Genomic DNA, 17,511 nt, shown 5'->3' on the forward strand with positions numbered 1-17,511 from the left:
TGGTGGTTGTGAAGCAGATGGAGTCCACAACCTCAACGACAGTTCTTAATGCTTTGAGCTCAAAGAGTGAGTAAGTCGATGCATGAGGCTTTTAAGATGTAAATCCAGTGTCTGCAGAGAAATCTGAAGCTGTAATATTAGAACAACATTCAAATGAGGACTTCAATGACTAGCTCATTAAGAAGTCCTTTGATAATAGCATGTTGGTAAGACTTTTCTTAGAAGGTACATATTATAAATGATGATGTGCTCATAAATAAACATAAAGGAAAATAGAAAAATTTTCCTCCAAAGCCATCCTTTTTCTGTAGAACTTTAATGATGACACCTCATTCCTTTGTACCTTAATTTTAAAAGGTTAATTATGCACCTACAATGATATGTCAAAAATTGTTTTAGGTGATGTAGATATAGTGATGAACAAGACACGCCCAGTGTCCGCCTTCATGACGGCACTGTTGTTGGCACTGTTGGTCCTGTGTGAAGTCCTAACATTATTTTGCTTCATGTTTTGGCAAGAGAGGCAACATTGGCTGGGAGTGGTGGCTCACACCTGTACACTTTGGGGAGCCGAGGTGGGCGGATCACCTGAGGTCCGGAGTTCAAGACCAGCCTGACCAACATGGGGAAACCCTGTCTCTCCTAAACATACGAAATCAGCCAGGCGTGGTGGTGCATGTCTGTAATCCCAGCTACTCAGGAAGCTGAGGCAGGAGAATCACTTGAACCCAGGAGGCAGAGGTTGTGGTGAGCCAAGATTGTGCCACTGCACTTGAACTCCAGCCTGGGCAACAAGAGTGAAACTCCATCTCAAAAAAAAAAAAAAAAAAAAAAAAAAAAAAAAAAAAAAAAAAAAAAAAGAGGCAACATTCTGGGCTGATGCAAAGGTAAGTCATCTGGTAACAATAGCAATAACATAAATAGCAGTAATAATTATACATCATTGAGTTCATATTCTCTGCCAAAAATGGTTGATAAGCACCTTTGATATGGCTTATTTTACCTAGTCCTTGTTATAACCTTAGAAGGTATATTGTATCTGGTCAAAATTGAAAGAGGAAATTGAAACTCACAGAGGGTAAATAATTAAAGTTCATAGCTAGTAAGTAGTACAGACAAACCCAAACCCAGAGTTTCATGTCATAGTCACCATAATGTATTCGGATACTTTTAGGACTCATCACAATATTAAAATCATGGAACTTGAAGCCACAAAATTCAGATTTAAGTCCAAACCCTGACCCTGGGTAATTTAACTTTTCTGGGTTTATGTAACATATCTATAAAGTAGCAATAATAATATTACCACCTCATGCTGTTTTGGTAAAAAGTAAATAAGATAATGTATATTAAAGTATTTGGATGTTGCCTATACATGTATATATGCTACTTAATAGACAGTAATATAATTATTAACTATGACCTAAGATGTGGCACAGTGCAGGTAGCAGAAGTTCTATCATTAATCATTTACAGACACTTATTAAATTGCTTCAAACACATAGGATAGAGGTAAGGTGGAGGGGGAGGTCTAAGAATTTGATTGAGTCAACATTTATATAAATACCTATCTACTGAGAGCTTCTTCACCTCAGGGTCTGGGTCACTTTAAATGCATCCTCCCTGCCCTCCTCTGCCTGGCTACCTTTGGAACTCCAACCCATTCTGCAAGTCCCAGTTAAAATGCTGCCCATCCCTGAAGCTTTTTTATTTTCTAAAGTAGGAAGAGATTTCTCCCACCTTAGAACTCCTATAAACACCTGCAGACTAGTTCTAGGCAGGCTTTAACAAAATCCTCAAGCGATCTTTGAAAATACAGATCCCCAGGTCCAGCCTCCAGAGAATCTGATTCAGATAAGGCCAATGAATCTGAATTTAAAAACATGTATTTGTGTGATTTTGATGGATGCACACATTTGAGAATCACGTCAGGACCATTTATGTGGCTCTTAATACATATACACTACTTTATATTGCAGTTATTTATTTATGTTTCATCTCTTTTCCTGAGAAATTACCTTCCTGATAACCCAATGCAGAGATTAATTAAGAAAATCTGTAGGAAAGAATAGAGCATCAAGTCCCTTGCAACATTCTTCTGAGGTTGTAATAATCTCCTCTAGGATGCTTTGCTGGATTTCCCTGGACTAGGTTGGCTTTTCTTGCTACTTTCTCCCATTACAGATCTCCCTACGGCAGCACTGCTTATATTACTTGGAACTTGAATCTATTTTGCTAAAAAAAAAAAAAATTAAAAATTAAATTATCAGAAGGATATTGGGGATGCCTGCCAAGTAATCAAAATAGGATCTATATGGTTATAGAGCCAGGCACATTAATGCCATCAGCATTAGCCCTTTATGTTGTGATTCTACTTTATTCCAAATGTCAGCTTTATCCTGTTGAATGTGCTGATCTTTTTTCTCTACATTCAGCCAGTTCTGTTCTCATGTTCTGGAAGCTTGTGACAGAGGCGGAATATGCATTTCCAGATCAGAATATCCAGAGTGAAAATGATTGGAATGGCCTGAGTCACGGTTCCAATCTTAGACCAAGGCATCTGGCTAGGGATGTGAGAGATGACGAGTGACAGATACAGTGACAGCAAGTGGTTGATGGGATCTGAGTTGTGAGACAGGGTGTATGAAAAATGAAAGACCCTGCATAAAAGAAGAAGAGAAACAGAAATATCAACATTGTTGCGAGTTGGGTCTTTACCCAACTCTGTGCTGCTTATTCTACTTTCTTGTGCACGATTGATTATGAGTGTTTAATAGAATGCAGTAAAGAACAGTGTTGGAGGGCAGCTGTGGAGTCCACTTGAGTGGGACTCTACCACTCTGCCACTTATCTACTTTGTGGCCTTGAGAAAGGTACTTAATTTCTCTGGGTTGCAGTTTGTTCACCTAAAAACATGGAATAATAGTAATACTGTTTCAGAGTTGGTGCAAAATTAGGATAATATATGTAACATATTTAGAATAATGATGGGTATTCCTTACATGAATGTTAGATGTTAGCTACTATGAATTTTTCTGTTGTTCCACTAGACTGTAGGCCCCCTGAAGGCAGGCAACCTTGGGCTTCTTTCTCCCAGCACCTAGCACAATGGCTGTTACTTAGTAAGCAGTCAGTAATTGTGTGTTGTTGTCAGTGAACACAGACTGAGTTCAGTAAGCAATGTCTTGGAGAGCCTCTACTGCACCTAGAACTTTCAGCTATACTGAGACAGAAAAATGAAATCCTCTCTGGACTGGAGAGCAGAAGCCAGACATGTGGGCCACCAAACTATAACTGTTTCCATGTTGAATTGACTTTGCCTTTAGAGAATCATAGCACTGAGGAGTGTCACGTTTAAGCAGCAAGTTTGTATAGCAAATTAACGTGGCAAAAAAGGCATGCAAGACTTTTACTTGATTTTTTTTCCTCCTTTCTGGGGAATTTATCTTATTTGGGTCTTATCTTGGAATTTATCTTATCTTGAACTTATTCAGACTGCATTGGTTTAATTTGCTATCAACTGGGGCCATATAGTACACTGGAATTTAATGTGTTGTACATGTGAAATATTTACCAAATAACCGCATAACCAAGATATGGAGGACCTACTTTAAGAGGAGATTCCTGCAAAGCACCTTAAAAGCATACACTCAATAATCACATTGGCATGACTGCATACAGGGAGATAATCAGTTGTTTTAACTTTTAATTTAAGCAGTAGCAGAATGACTTTTTGGGAACTTTGGAATTTGGAAACCTTTTTATTCTATGTATTGAATATCAATTATGTAATTTAGTCTAAGGTTGTATGCTAGAAACAAATTTCAAAAATGAAAGCAGCAGCAATGACAGCAAAAATGTGTGTCAAAAGCAATTGGTTTTAAATATAAATACATCATTTTAACAATCTTGAAGTTTAAAAAAGGCTATGAAAATCACAAACCCAGAGAGACAAACAAGAAAAGATTGAAACATTTAACTACATAAAATTTAAAACTACATTACTGAAAAAAAATTTGAGACAGGGTTTCTGTCACCCAGGCTAGGGTGCAGTGGTGTGATCACAGCTTACTGCAGCCTTGACTTCCCAGGCTTAAGGGGTCATGTGATCCTCCCATCTCAGCCTCCCAAGTAGCTGGGAACACAGGCATGCATCACTACACTCGACTAATGTTTAATTTTTTTGTTGTTGAGACAGAGTCTCCTTATGTTGCTCAGGCTGGTCTCAAACTCCTGGGCTCAAGTGATTCTACTGCCTCAGCCTCTCAAAGTGCTAGAATTACAGGTATGAACCACTGAGCCTGGCTTTAAAACGTTTTAAAATCAAAAGCCAAATGGACAACCTAGAAAAAATACTCCTGAGATATGCTAAACAGAGTTAATTTACTTACCATTTTTAAGTGTGCTTACATATCAAAAAATCTAATAACTCATTAAAGATATGTAAAACATATACAAAGGCAGTTTGCTGAAAAAAATACACATATAAATATATGCAGCTTCACTCAGCATTAAAGAAATAAAGTAAATCAATAATTCAATCTTTTTCACTTGTCAGATGAAGAACAGTTAATGTAGTAGTGTTGGCAAGGTGGTGGACAAAAAGTTATTCTTATATGTTTTTGATATCAAGGAGATTTGATGCAACATCTCTGAAGAGCCAGTTGATAACATCTATAAAATTAGAAAATCAACATATTCTTTGCCCAGCATTTCTACTTTTATCAACTTTGCTTATAAACATAGACACAGAAGCCCATCAAGAATGCTCAAGGTAGTTTTGGTAATCATAGATCTTTTTTTTTTTTTTTTTTTGATGGTGTCTTGCTCTGTCACCCAGGCTGGAGTGCAATAGCACAATCTTGGCTCACTGCAACGCCTGACTCCTGAGTTCAAGGGTGTTAGGGGAAGTCAGGGACCCCAAACGGAGGGACCAGCTGAAGCCATGGCAGAAGAACGTGGACTGTGAAGATTTCATGGACATTTATTAGATCCCCAAATTAATACTTTTATAATTTCTTACGCCTGTCTTTACTGCAGTCTCTGAACATGAATTGTGAAGATTTCATGGACACTTATCACTTCCCCAATCAATATCCTTGTGATTTCCTATGCCTGTCTTTAGTTTAATCTCTTAATCCTGTCCTCTCGTAAGCTGAGGTGGATATATGTCGCCTCAGGACCCTGTGATGATTGTGTTAACTGCACAAATTGTAGAGCAGGTGCATTTGAAATATGAAATCTGGGCACCTTGAAAAAAGAACAAGATAACAGCAATGTTCAGGGAATAAGAGAGGTGACCTTAAACTCTGCTCGTGAGCCGGGCAGAATAGGGCCATATTTCTCTTCTTTCAAAAGCAAATGGGAGAAATATCGCTGAATTCTTTTTCTCAGCAAGGAACATCCCTGAGAAAGAGAATGTGCCCCTGAGGGTGGGTCTCTAAAATGGCCCCCTTGGGTGTGGCCATCTTCTATGGTAGAAACTATAGGGATGAAATAAGCCCCAGTCTCCCATAGCACTTCCAGGCTTATTAGGAAGAGGAAATTCCTGCCTAATAAATTTTGGTCAGACTGGTTGCTCTCAAACCCTGTCTCCTGATAAGATGTTATCAATGACAATGGTGCCCGAAACTTCATTAGCAATTTTAATTTCGCCCCGGTCCTGTGGTCCTGTGATCTCGCCCTGCCTCCATCTGCCTTGTGATTCTATTACCTTGTGAAGCACGTGATCTCTGTGACCCACACCCTATTCATACACTCCCTCCCCGTTTGAAAATACCTAATAAAAACTTGCTGGTTTTACAGCTCAGGGGGCATCACGGAACCTACTGACATGTGATGTCTCCCCTGGATGCCCAGCCTTAAAATTTCTTTCTTTTGTACTCTGTCCCTTTATTTCTCAACCAGACCAATACTTAGGGAAAATAGAAAAGAACCTATGTGACTATTGGGGGCAGGTTCCCCGATACAAGGCATTCTCCTGCCTCAGCCTCCTGAGTAGCTGGGATTATAGGCCCACACCACCATAACTGGCTAATTTTTGTATTTTCAGTAGAGACTGGGTTTCACCATGTTGGCCAGGGTGGTCTCAAACTCCTGACCTCAGGTCATCCACCCACCTCAGCCTCCCAAAGTGCTGGGATTACAGGCGTGAGCCACTGCACCCAGCAATCGTAGATAATTAAACCATCTTTCAAAATCCATCAATAAGTTAAATATTTTATGGTACATTTACACAATAAAATACAAATTAGCTACTTAAAAATAATTAGATCTATATGTGATGGTATGAATGCACAGAGGCAATGTGTTATATAGAAAGGGTTTAACAATGTATGCTCCCATTGGAATGATAGTATGTTGCTATTGCTGTTAGGAAGGAGTACATATATGCAGAGAGAATCTCTTAAAGGATACACAAGGATTTGTTAATAATGGTTGCTTCATGGAACTGGGACTGCCAACTTGGAAGGGGAAGATAGCTTAGTTTTCATTGGATAATTGTTGTACTTAAAAAATTTTGTAATTTTTATTTTTCAGTGGACCAGATATTTTCCTTCTGGTTTATAATGTCTCATCTTCAAAGTCACCTGAGTTAGGTTTAATTAGCTCCATTTTACAGACAGGGACATTGTGATTTGAAAGATTGAGTAACTAGTCTAAGGTTACACAGCTGGTATCCTTGTTTCCTCATCAGTAGAAAGATTTACATAAACAGCAAGGTGTGCTGTTCTCAATAGACTCACTTATATTCATGATTTGGTACTTGCTCAAACTAGAATCAATTTTTAGAAAAAATAAAATCTTTTACAAAGATTTTTACCTCAAAAATAGAAAAAAAAGGGCTTCCTACCTTACCTTCTACAAGGGTCTTCTCTGAAATTCCAAGCATCAGGGTGTTATAACAGATTCTAAAAAGGGTTTCCTTTTTTCTTTCCTTTAACATTGGTTATTGCACAGCATGTTGAGACTGAGAAGATGGCAAGTGAAATAAAACAAAACTATCATCACGTGGTTTCAGAATCAGCATGGTTTATGCTAAGGGAAAGACTTGGAAACCTTGATTCAACATATAATTCTAAAAGGAGACAGGAAGAAATTCCATCTTGTTTCCTCTGATTCTACCTTTGGGATGGGTAGGTATGTTATACAATAAGAATAACATTAAGATGACTGCTATAAATATAGTGGTTAAGAGCCTGGGTCCAGAATGAGAAAGCTGGATATTGAATTTACCTGAGTGCAACTAGGCAGACTCAAGTGAGTTGATTTTACCCACTCCTCCACTCAAATATTGGGTGTGGCTTTGCAAAAACATTCAACCAGTTATCCGCATAGTTGGTCTTAACTTTCCATGTGACTATAATAAATATAAACTTGCTAATGGGCAGAGTGTGATTTTAGTGTTTAAACTATTTTTTCCCAAATAATAGTTTCTAGATGCCGTTTATGAGCCTTATTGGGTACCCACACAAAGGAGATAGAATCGTCTGTTGGACTTTTTGAAAAACTTTCTTGGTTTTCAAAAAGGCACGTTTCTAAAGGATTTTTATGTGTAGTTTTGACTAAGCAAGGCTTTGCCTTACTTTCTGTTTTTAAAATCTAACCTCAACATTAACATGTCACTATACTGGTTATAACCATAACAAATTATTTCATCTCTCTGAGTCTGAGTACCCTTAAACGTATACACTATAAAAATGTGAAGATAGAAAGTGACATAAAAATGAAACATGTACTGACCACCCTCATAAACAGATCCCTCATGCACATAGAATGTCTGTGCCTGGTTGATTAGTGAAGGAATGTGTACTCACCCAAAAGAAAAACTCTGAAATAAGTACTTTCAGATATTTACTTTTTTAATATTCCAAGTAATTATCACAACACTAAGGTTCATTCAACTTTGTGTGTTAACGTGGTATACCTCCAGGCAACCTTTAGGATACTGTACAGATACAATGGCTGCGAAGGCTGGGATGAAAAGACCTGTGTGAAGCAGGACTCTGAGGCACTTAAGGAAGGCCTCAAAGTTATATCTCCTTTGCCTGTTTTCTTGCAGGCCACATACCCTAGCCCAGCCCCGTCAGTATGAGTGAGAACCAGGCTCTGCCTTTGCCCACACTAAACCACTACCTTCAAGGCCCCACAAAGACCCATTGTCTCCAGACAGCCTTTCTGTCTTCTTAACACTCAGAGCTCCATGAACCAGAATGAAAGTTTGGGAACATGATACAAGGACAAGACCCAAGAATTAAACACCACTAAGGTTAACTTTGCTTTAGAGGTTAGAGAAGACACTGCAAGGACACCACATCACAGACTACGAAAACCCCAAATGTGTTGAAATGATGCTGATTCCATTTACCTCCATATTGCCTGATAATACCCAGGTGATATCATGGCAGTTTAAGGTGGTATTTGCTGGGAGCTATGATACTCTTTAAGAAGTAATAGCACTACTAGTAAAAGTAGTTAGTTTCAGGCAATGTTCTATGCACATGACCCATTTCATCTTCTTATAAACCTTGTGAAGTACATATTATTTTCATCCTCATTTTATAGATGCAGAAAGGGAAGCATAGATGTAAATTTCCAAGACTACACAGCTATTTATTGTTGGAGCTGAGATTTGAATTCAGGTTGTCTGTCTTCAGGGACTGTGCTGTTAATCTCAGCAGTCATCAAACTTTTCTGTAAAGAGCCAGCTAGTAAATATTGTGGGTTTATATGCATTCTGTGTTGCATATCCATTGGTTTTCAAAAATAATCCTATACAAATTCAAAAACCATTCTTAGCTCATAGACTACACAAAAACAGATTGCAAGTCCAATTTGGTATTTACTGTTCCTATTGATCAAGGGTTTAAGAACATAGTGAGTACACTATTCCACATTCCCCTTAGGCAAATCCTATATGTTTGTAGTACTATTAGATTTCTGTTGACAAAATAATCCACAATTCTGACTTCATCTCTCTCTCTCTCTCTCTGTCTCTGATTTTGTCTGAATTTACAAGGTTTAGTTGCATTTTCAAGTTAGTCTTCCTGCCAACTAGTGATTCTGTTGTTGAACATTTAAGAAGGGACTATCAGGATTGAATAAAAGAGCCTCTTCCAGTCACGTTTTTTTTTTTTTTTGAGAAAGGATCTCACTCTGTTGCCCAGGCTGGTGTGCAGTGGTGCAATCACAGATAACTGCAGCCTCAGCCTCTCAGGTTCAAGTTCCTCCTGCCTCAATTTCTGAGTAGCTGGGACTACAGATGTGCACCACCATGCCTAGAAAATTTTTTATTTTTTGTAGAGATGGGACCTCACTATATTGCCCAAGCTAGTCTCAAACTCCTGGACTCAAGCAATGCTCCTGCCTCGGCCTCCCAAATTGCTGGGATTACAGGTGCGAGTGACTGCATCCAGCCTCTTATAGTCACTTTTAATCTATCATTGGCTTTCTCATTAGGTTGTATTTTTATACAAGGAAGTGACTTTAGACAGTATGGCACTAGACTAGAGGCTGTGTTTTTCTTTAATAAAGGCATATATAAGATGAATTGCTCTAAGGCTTTAGGCTTGTCCCTTTTCTGAGAAGTGACCTTTGGGAGGTCACATTTAGTTAAAGCAGTTTTGCTAGTATAAATTTACCAGGATCCTGACATGTAATCCTGTATCATTTTCAGTGAGGTTAAAATGGTTTATGAAAGGAGATGGTTCATGAAATGGATTAATATCAAGATGGAACTTCATGATTTCTATGTACCTGCTGTATTCTTGGAGATTCAAAATGTCATCACAGCATTCTGGGCTAGACTGGTAGTGGAGAAATCACTGTGAGTTATTGGATTTGCTCAAGATGAAATCTTGAACTTACAAATAAATCCTGGTCAGCATTTTTTAACACTTTTGTGGTAAATAATACACAATTCAGATTCATGTAATGGGTGTAAGAAAATCATTGCTTTGGTTATTTCAGTATGAAACTCAAGAGAAAACTTACAGAAGTGTTTTTAAAATTATGCTGACCACAACCCAAGATAAAACATACGCCAAAAAGCATATCATGACATAGTAAAGGAAGCCGGGATTGTATATATATGTCTACTCAAGTATATGAAATGGAAACAACAGTTTCAGAGGCAGTACTATGCTTACTACATTTGAGGCATTTCTGGTATTTTCTATTCTATTTAATTAAATTTTTAGTACCTCTTATTTTAGCTACATTTATTTCATAACTCATTAATGGGTTTTGACTCACAGTTCAAAAACACTGCCTTAGAGAATCCAAATGTCCACACTATCCATATTTATAAGAACTAATTGTTTTAGGGTTCTTTTGTATTCTTATAGCTTAGTTTGATTTATTTGCTAAGACCTGGCTATGTGAGAACTGCAAAGATTTATGCCTTCAACTACCTAAGCCAGGAATTTTCTGAGGTGGCAGGGGAACCAGGATGAGCAAAAGGACATATCATCTCCACCCTCATTAAGCTTATGTTATAGTGGATGAAATAAACTCAGAAGTCAAGGAGTTTGAGAAGAGAAGTCATTCCCTTGGGTAACTATGTTAAGTATGTAAACAGCTTTAGTAGTGCTTTCTTAGTACAAGCTGTTTTCTTCTGATCTAGGAGAGTCAGTCCAATTTTTTTCTTTTGAGAAAATGGAGGCTCAAAGAGTCTATCATTTATCTCCAGTCTCTTCATTATTTTGAGTCCAAGTAAGGGATTATTTGTAATATACATGCTGCCTCACATGACTGAGTGGGTTTTGTGATGGAAAGGGAATTTGGAGTTGAGAAGAGAAAGTGATGATTAAGTCACATCATTAAAATGTTTGACTCTCAGATATCTTGAAAAGACTTTGAAGGCACTCTAGCCAAACTTTTTCCTTCAGAAAGAGCTTATCTAATTATTTTGGATAATGGAGACAAACTAGGTCTTTTAAAGAGACAAATTATATACCATTTAGTGTTTCACAATATTTTCTGAATAAACGCTTAAAATCCCTTGTTTGGAATTTAACTCATCTAAATCCTTATTTCAAAAACCAGGAAACAGAGTCAAACATTTTCTCAGTTATCAAGGCAATAAACCAAAGATTGTCACCTGCACAGGAGAATCTATGATTTGTTCTTCTCATCATTATACATTTCATGAGCATTGACTCAAAAAACCATGCTACCTATAACCAACAATTGCTTCTTCTAGGGACTGAAATTTTAAAATTTCAGGCGTGGAGGATTGACTCTACTTCAAAGCAAAATTCAGTGGACTTCTGCACACATATCCATTCTAATCTGTTACAAGTCTGCACTTTGGAGATTAGTTCATGCTACATACTTAGAGGTGTAATAGTTTCCTACTTGGGAAAATTGAAATTACTTAGATACAAAAAAGTGGTTGTAGTAAGAAAATAGGCAAGGAAGACATTTTAAAGTGCTGATCCTCGGTACAGCCACACATATGATGCACCTGGGGGCAGATCTTTCTGAAGTCATTCTGTGCTCAGAGATGTTTCTCCTTACCTTGCTGCCTATGTCAAATTCTCTGTGATAAGTTCTTACAGCCCCATGACCTCTCTTCTTAACTTGCAGTGGGAGCTTGAATTTTCCACTTATTTTTCTGACTATTTAGTCTGTAAGAGTCTCTGTCTTTATAGGGCCCTCACTTGACTACAGATTCCATAAAGGCAGAGATTCTGTTTTTACTCTATTATTACTGTATTCCCAGCACTAAGCACTATGATTAACACATAGTAAGTGTTCAATAGATGTTTACTGGATGATTAGATTGGCATTTTAAGGTAGTCTGAGATCATGTTTTAGATAAGATACTTCAGTTTAGTCCAATCTTTATTATTTATTACTAAAGAGAAATTGATAATTACTCATGATATTCTTCTTTTTTGTTGTTTTACAGTCAACTTTGACCACTTTGAAATTTTGCGAGCCATTGGGAAAGGCAGTTTTGGGAAGGTGAGAACAAACTGAAATGATTAACCACCAGCAGGGTTATGTAGCCCAGGGAACAGAGGGTCCAGAAATGTTCACATTATTGGGTTGTGGGGACCACAAGGAAAGATAATTAAGTGAAAATGTTTTTGTAATGGATTTTTATAAAATTGTCACCACAGTTTAAGAAAAGCATGTGACAGGCAGCTACATAATGAATATATACTGTTCTCAGAATAATCTCATTAAATTCAAATCTGCTTACTCTCAGTAAACTTTAAGGCTTTTCTCCCTACCCTAAAGGAGATGAAGATTTCAGAATCATTTTCAGATTCTACCAGCTGTACGCCCAGTAATAGTTATCTTGTTTATGGAAGAGTTACTTATTTTCATGTGGGGAAGAAGTCACCTGATTTCTATTTGTTTCCTCATTTGTATAATGTTTTTATCTTAAGAAATATACATATTCAGTTTAATTTTTTTGCAAGAAATTTCTGTATTCAAACCCTGATTACTAGTTTCTCAATGGAGACATACTTTAAGAGAATAATATTTCATATAAAACTTGCATTTTAAAATCATTTTCTATTTACTTTTTCAGGTATTATATAGACCTCTAAAGAAATTTCAAAAACATGGACATCGTATTTAGTGTTTTTCCAGTCCTTAAAGTCCTTTTTGGTTATATCATGTATGGTTGTAAACGGAAATTGTTTGCACAGTATTATTCAGCTTGACAGTTCAGTCATGCCTATTTCAGTCACTCAAAGCAGGATTAAGGATGTTACTTGTTATTGGAATATTCCTGACATAGAGGCAGCTATTTTCACCAAAATGCTGTCTTAAAAACCCAAAAAGCAATACCAGGCAAAATTGTTTGAGAAAAAAGAGATCCAAGAATGGAACTGGTGCATAGAAAAGAAAATGAAATTTTTAATCTAAAATCAGAGCTAAGTGGGAGCTTTTAACATCATATAATTTGCAAATGTTAAGGATCCAAGCCACAGCAAAGCAGCAAAGAACATGTCTTGTTCTGTCTCTCATCACCACGATCCATTATCTCCCTAATCACTCTCTCACTCGGGTTTTCACCATTAGGTCTGCATTGTACAGAAGAATGATACCAAGAAGATGTACGCAATGAAGTACATGAATAAACTAAAGTGTGTGGAGCGCAATGAAGTGAGAAATGTCTTCAAGGAACTTCAGATCATGCAGGGTCTGGAGCACCCTTTCCTGGTTAATTTGTGGTGAGTAATTTTACTGGACCTCTGAATAGAGACACTCCTGATATCGGTGGGCTAGGGGAGGTCTCCAAATGCCTCTGGGACCTCAGCCCTGGCTGGTATCCAGGCTCTTGACACAATTGCAAGAAAGAATTCAAGGATGAGTTGGAAAACAGTGAAAGTACAGAGATTTATTGCAAAGTGGAAAAGTACACACTCAAGAGAGGGGAGCGTGGGTGAACTCCAGTGAGTGTCATGTAAGTGGGGGTTTGAGGCTGCTGCCATAATGGGTTTCTTTAACCAAGGGGTGAAACATTCATGACGATTCCTGAAAAAAGATGGAGATTTCTTGGAACTGTGGTGCCACCTATTTTTACATCAAATGTGAATGTTCCCGGAACTGTCATGGTGCTGGTGGGTGTATGATTTAGTATGTTAATGAGTGTATGATGAGGTCCTAGGTGAAACCTAGGTCAAATCCAGCACGATGGAGAGGACCCACAGATTCTCTGAAGGAAATGACTGGTCCTGCAGGACCCAGGCGACTCCCCCAAAACTGCAAGTGCCCCAGCTGTGGAAGTGGGAAAGACCCTCCTCTCCCAAACACACATCCCCACTGGAGAACCTAAAGGTCTGTTTGCTGGAGAAGTTTCTGACTTTACCTGGAGCTGGGTGGATTTGAAAAGCCCAGTGAAATACACGGGGAGATGAAGCAGCAGAAAGGCCCTGGGAGCTTGCTGGGTCCCCAAGCAGGCCATTCCTGCCTGGCACCACAGGGATCCAATGGGAGAGGAGCGGGGGCAAAATTCCATAGGGAGAAGCAAATCTCTAACTGAACTTGGTGACAATTTGAACGGGGTGAGAAAGCACCTGGCCAGAACTCAGGAAAGGGCACAAATCCAGTGTGCAGACTCCACGGGCAGGGGATAAACCAAGCCCTTTTCTTTCCCAGCTGGGAGGGGGGTAGCCTGGGGCAGGTTTTCAAGCCGGTATTGCTTCTCTACTAAGAAACAACCTGGGAGCTGTGTGTGTGTGTGTGTGTGTGTGTGTGTGTGTGTGTGTGTGTGTGTGTTGTGTGTGTGTGTGTGTGTGTGTGTGTGTGTGTGTGTGTGTGTGTGTTGTTGGGGGGGTGTTGGGCGGTGGAGGGGAGGGTGGTGGAAAGCACGGTGGGAGTGAGACTGGCCATTCAGTTTTCGTGGGAGCTGGGTGAGGCCTGTGACTGCCAACTTTCCCCCACTTCCTGACAATCTGCATGTTTCCGCAGAGACAGCCATAATCCCCCTAGGTACACAACTCTAGTGACCTGGGAATCCCACCCCCATCCCCCACAGCAGCAACAGCAAGGCCCGCCCAAGGGAGTCCGAGCTCAGAGACACCTAGCCCTGCCCCCACCTGATGGTCCTTCCCTACCCACTCTGGTATTGGAAAGCAAAGGGCATATAATCTTGGGAGTTCTAGTGCCCTGCCCACTGCCAGTTTCTCCCCATAATACCAAAGCTGATGCTCTCTGGAAAAGCACCACCTCCTGGCAGGAGGACAACCAACACAAAAATAGAATATTAACCAAAGCTAAGAACCTTTACAGAGTCCATTGTACTCCCTGCCACCTCCACCAGAATAGGCACTGGTATCCACAGCTGAGAGACTCATAGATGGTTCACATCACAGGACTCTGTGCAGACAACTTCCACTACCAGCCCAGAGCTGAGTAGGCTTCCTGGGTAGCTAGACCCAGAAGAGAGATAACAATCACTGCAGTTCAGCTCACAGGAAACCATATCCATAGGAAAAGGAGGAGAGTACTACATCAAAGGAACACCCTGTGGGACAAAAGAATCTGAACAAGACTTTCCCTCTGAAAGAGCCTACCCAAGTGAGAAGGAACCAGTAATATGACAAACAAGGCTCTTGATGCCCCAAAAAAATCACACTAGTTCACCAGCAATGGATCCAAACCAAGAAGAAATCCCTGATTTACCTGAAAAAGAATTCAGGAGGTTAGCTATTAAGCTAATCAGGGAGGAACCAGAGAAAGGTGAAGCTCAGTGCAAGGGAATCCAAAATATGCTACAAGAAGCGAAGGGAGAAATATTCAAGGAAATAGATAGCTTAAAGAAAAAACAATACAAAATTCAGGAAACTTTAGACACACTTTTAGAAATGCAAAATGCTCTGGAAAGTCTCAGCAATAGAATTGAACAAGTAGAAGAAAGAAATTCAGAGCTCGAAGACAAAGTCTTCAAATTAACCCAATCAAACAAAGACAAAGAAAAAAGAATAAGAAAATATAAACAAAACTCCCAAGAAGTCTGATATTATGTTAAATGAGCAAACCTAAGAATAATGGGTGTCCCTGAGGAAGAAGAGAATTTTAAAAGCTTGGAAAACATATTTGAGGGAGTAATTGAGGAAAACAGCCCCGGCCTTGCTAGAAATCTAGACATCCAAATACAAGAAGCACAAAGAACACCTGGGTATTCATCGCAAAAAGATATTTTCTTAGGCACACTGTCATCAGATTATCCAAAGTTAAGATGAAGGAAAGGATCTTAAGAGCTATGAGACAGAAGCACCAGGTAACCTATAAAGGAAAACCTATCAGATTAACAGCAGATTTCCCAGCAGAAACCCTACAAGCTAGAAGGGATTGGAGCCCTATCTCCGGCCTCCTCAAACAAAACAATTATTAGCCAAGAATTTTGTATCCAGTGAAACTAAGCATCATATATGAAGGAAAGATACAGTCATTTTCAGACAAACAAATGCTGAGAGAATTTGCCATTACCAAGTCACCACTATGAGAAGCGCTAAAAGGAGCTCTAAATCTTGAAACAAATCCTGGAAACACATCAAAATGGAACCTCTTTAAAGCATAAATCACATGGGATCTACAAAATAAAAATACAAGTTAAAAAGCAAAAACAAAACCAAAAAACCTGCAGGACCCAGGAGACACCCCCAAAAAATGTGAGTGCCCCAACTGTGGAAGTGGGAAAAGGAGAGCATCCTCTCCTGAACACACACCCCCACTGGAGAAGCTGAAGGTCTGTTAGTGGGAGAACAGCTTCAGCTTCTTTTTGTTTTCTTGGAAAAAAACCCAAAGTACATAGGCAACAATGAGCATGATGAATGCAATGGTACCTCACATTTCAATAGTAATGTTGAATGTAAATGGCCTAAATGCTCCACTTAAAAGATACAGAATCACAGAATGGATAAGAACTCACCAACCTACTATGTGCTGCCTTCAGGAGACTCACCTAGTACATAAGTACTCACATAAACCTAAAGTAAAGGGGTGGGGAAAGGGATTTCATGCAAATGGACACCAAAAGCGAGGAGGGGTAGCTATTCTTATATCAGACAAAACAAACCTTAAAGCAACAGCAGTTAAAAGAGAGATAAAGAGGGACATTATATAATGGTAAAAGGCCTTGTTCAACAGGAAAATGTCACAATCCTAAACATGTAAGCACTTAACACTGGAGCTCCCAAATTTATAAAACAATTACTAATCGACCTAAGAAATGAGATGGACCTATTTTCCTCCTTTTCTGATCCTTTATCCCACTTTCTTTTTCTTCCTCTTCCTTCTCCTTCTTCTTTGTCAAATAGAGGATTGAGTTATTATCATTGATCCATACAAAGTCCCTCTCTCATTTATTTTCTTTAATTCCCACTCCCCATTTCTATTCCCCATCTTCCCATGTGCAACCTTCCTAATATGTTTGATACGCATCTTTTTGTTTGTATGTATTTTTAGAAAATGTTTATTGTTTTGTGTGCAAAAAAATTAATAAAAAAAAAGAAATGAGATAGACAGCAACACAATAATAGTAAAGGATTTTAATACTCCACTGACAGCACTAGGCAGGTTATCAAGACTGAAAGTCAACAAAGAAACAATGGATTTAAACTATATCTTGGAACAAATGGATTTAACAGATATCTACAGAACATTTCATCCAACAACTGCAGGATACACATTCTATTCAACAGAGCATGGAAGTTTCTCCAAGATAGATCATATGATAGGCCATAAAATGATCCTCAATAAATTTAAGAAAATTGAAATTATATCAAGCATTCTCTCAGACCACAGTGGAATAAAACTGGAAATCAACTCCAAAAGGAACCTTCGAAACCATGCAAATACATGGAAATTAAATAACCTGCTCCTGAATGGCATTGGGTCAAAAACAAAATCAAGATGAAAATTTAAAAATTCTTCAAACTGAATGACAGTAATGACACAACCTATCAAAACCTCTGGGATACAGCAAAGGCGGTGCTAAAAGCAAAGTTTATAGCCCTAAATGCCCACATTGAAAAGACTGAA

General features: G+C 38.7%; 1 protein-coding gene across 3 annotated transcripts in view; it reads left to right on the top strand.

Annotated features, from left to right (window-relative positions):
* STK32A (serine/threonine kinase 32A) overlaps positions 1–17,511 on the top strand; it is a 179,708-nt gene that overhangs the window by 31,425 nt on the left and 130,772 nt on the right. For all 3 annotated transcript variants that reach the window (XM_032158275.2, XM_032158273.2, XM_058440002.1), the window contains exons 3-4: positions 11,915–11,970; positions 13,045–13,196. In XM_032158275.2, coding sequence (XP_032014166.1) covers positions 11,915–11,970; positions 13,045–13,196 — 208 coding nt within the window. The remainder of the gene's footprint in view (positions 1–11,914; positions 11,971–13,044; positions 13,197–17,511) is intronic.

This window comes from Hylobates moloch, unplaced genomic scaffold (assembly GCF_009828535.3).
Source record: "Hylobates moloch isolate HMO894 unplaced genomic scaffold, HMol_V3 SCAFFOLD_6, whole genome shotgun sequence".
Lineage (NCBI taxonomy): Eukaryota > Metazoa > Chordata > Mammalia > Primates > Hylobatidae > Hylobates > Hylobates moloch.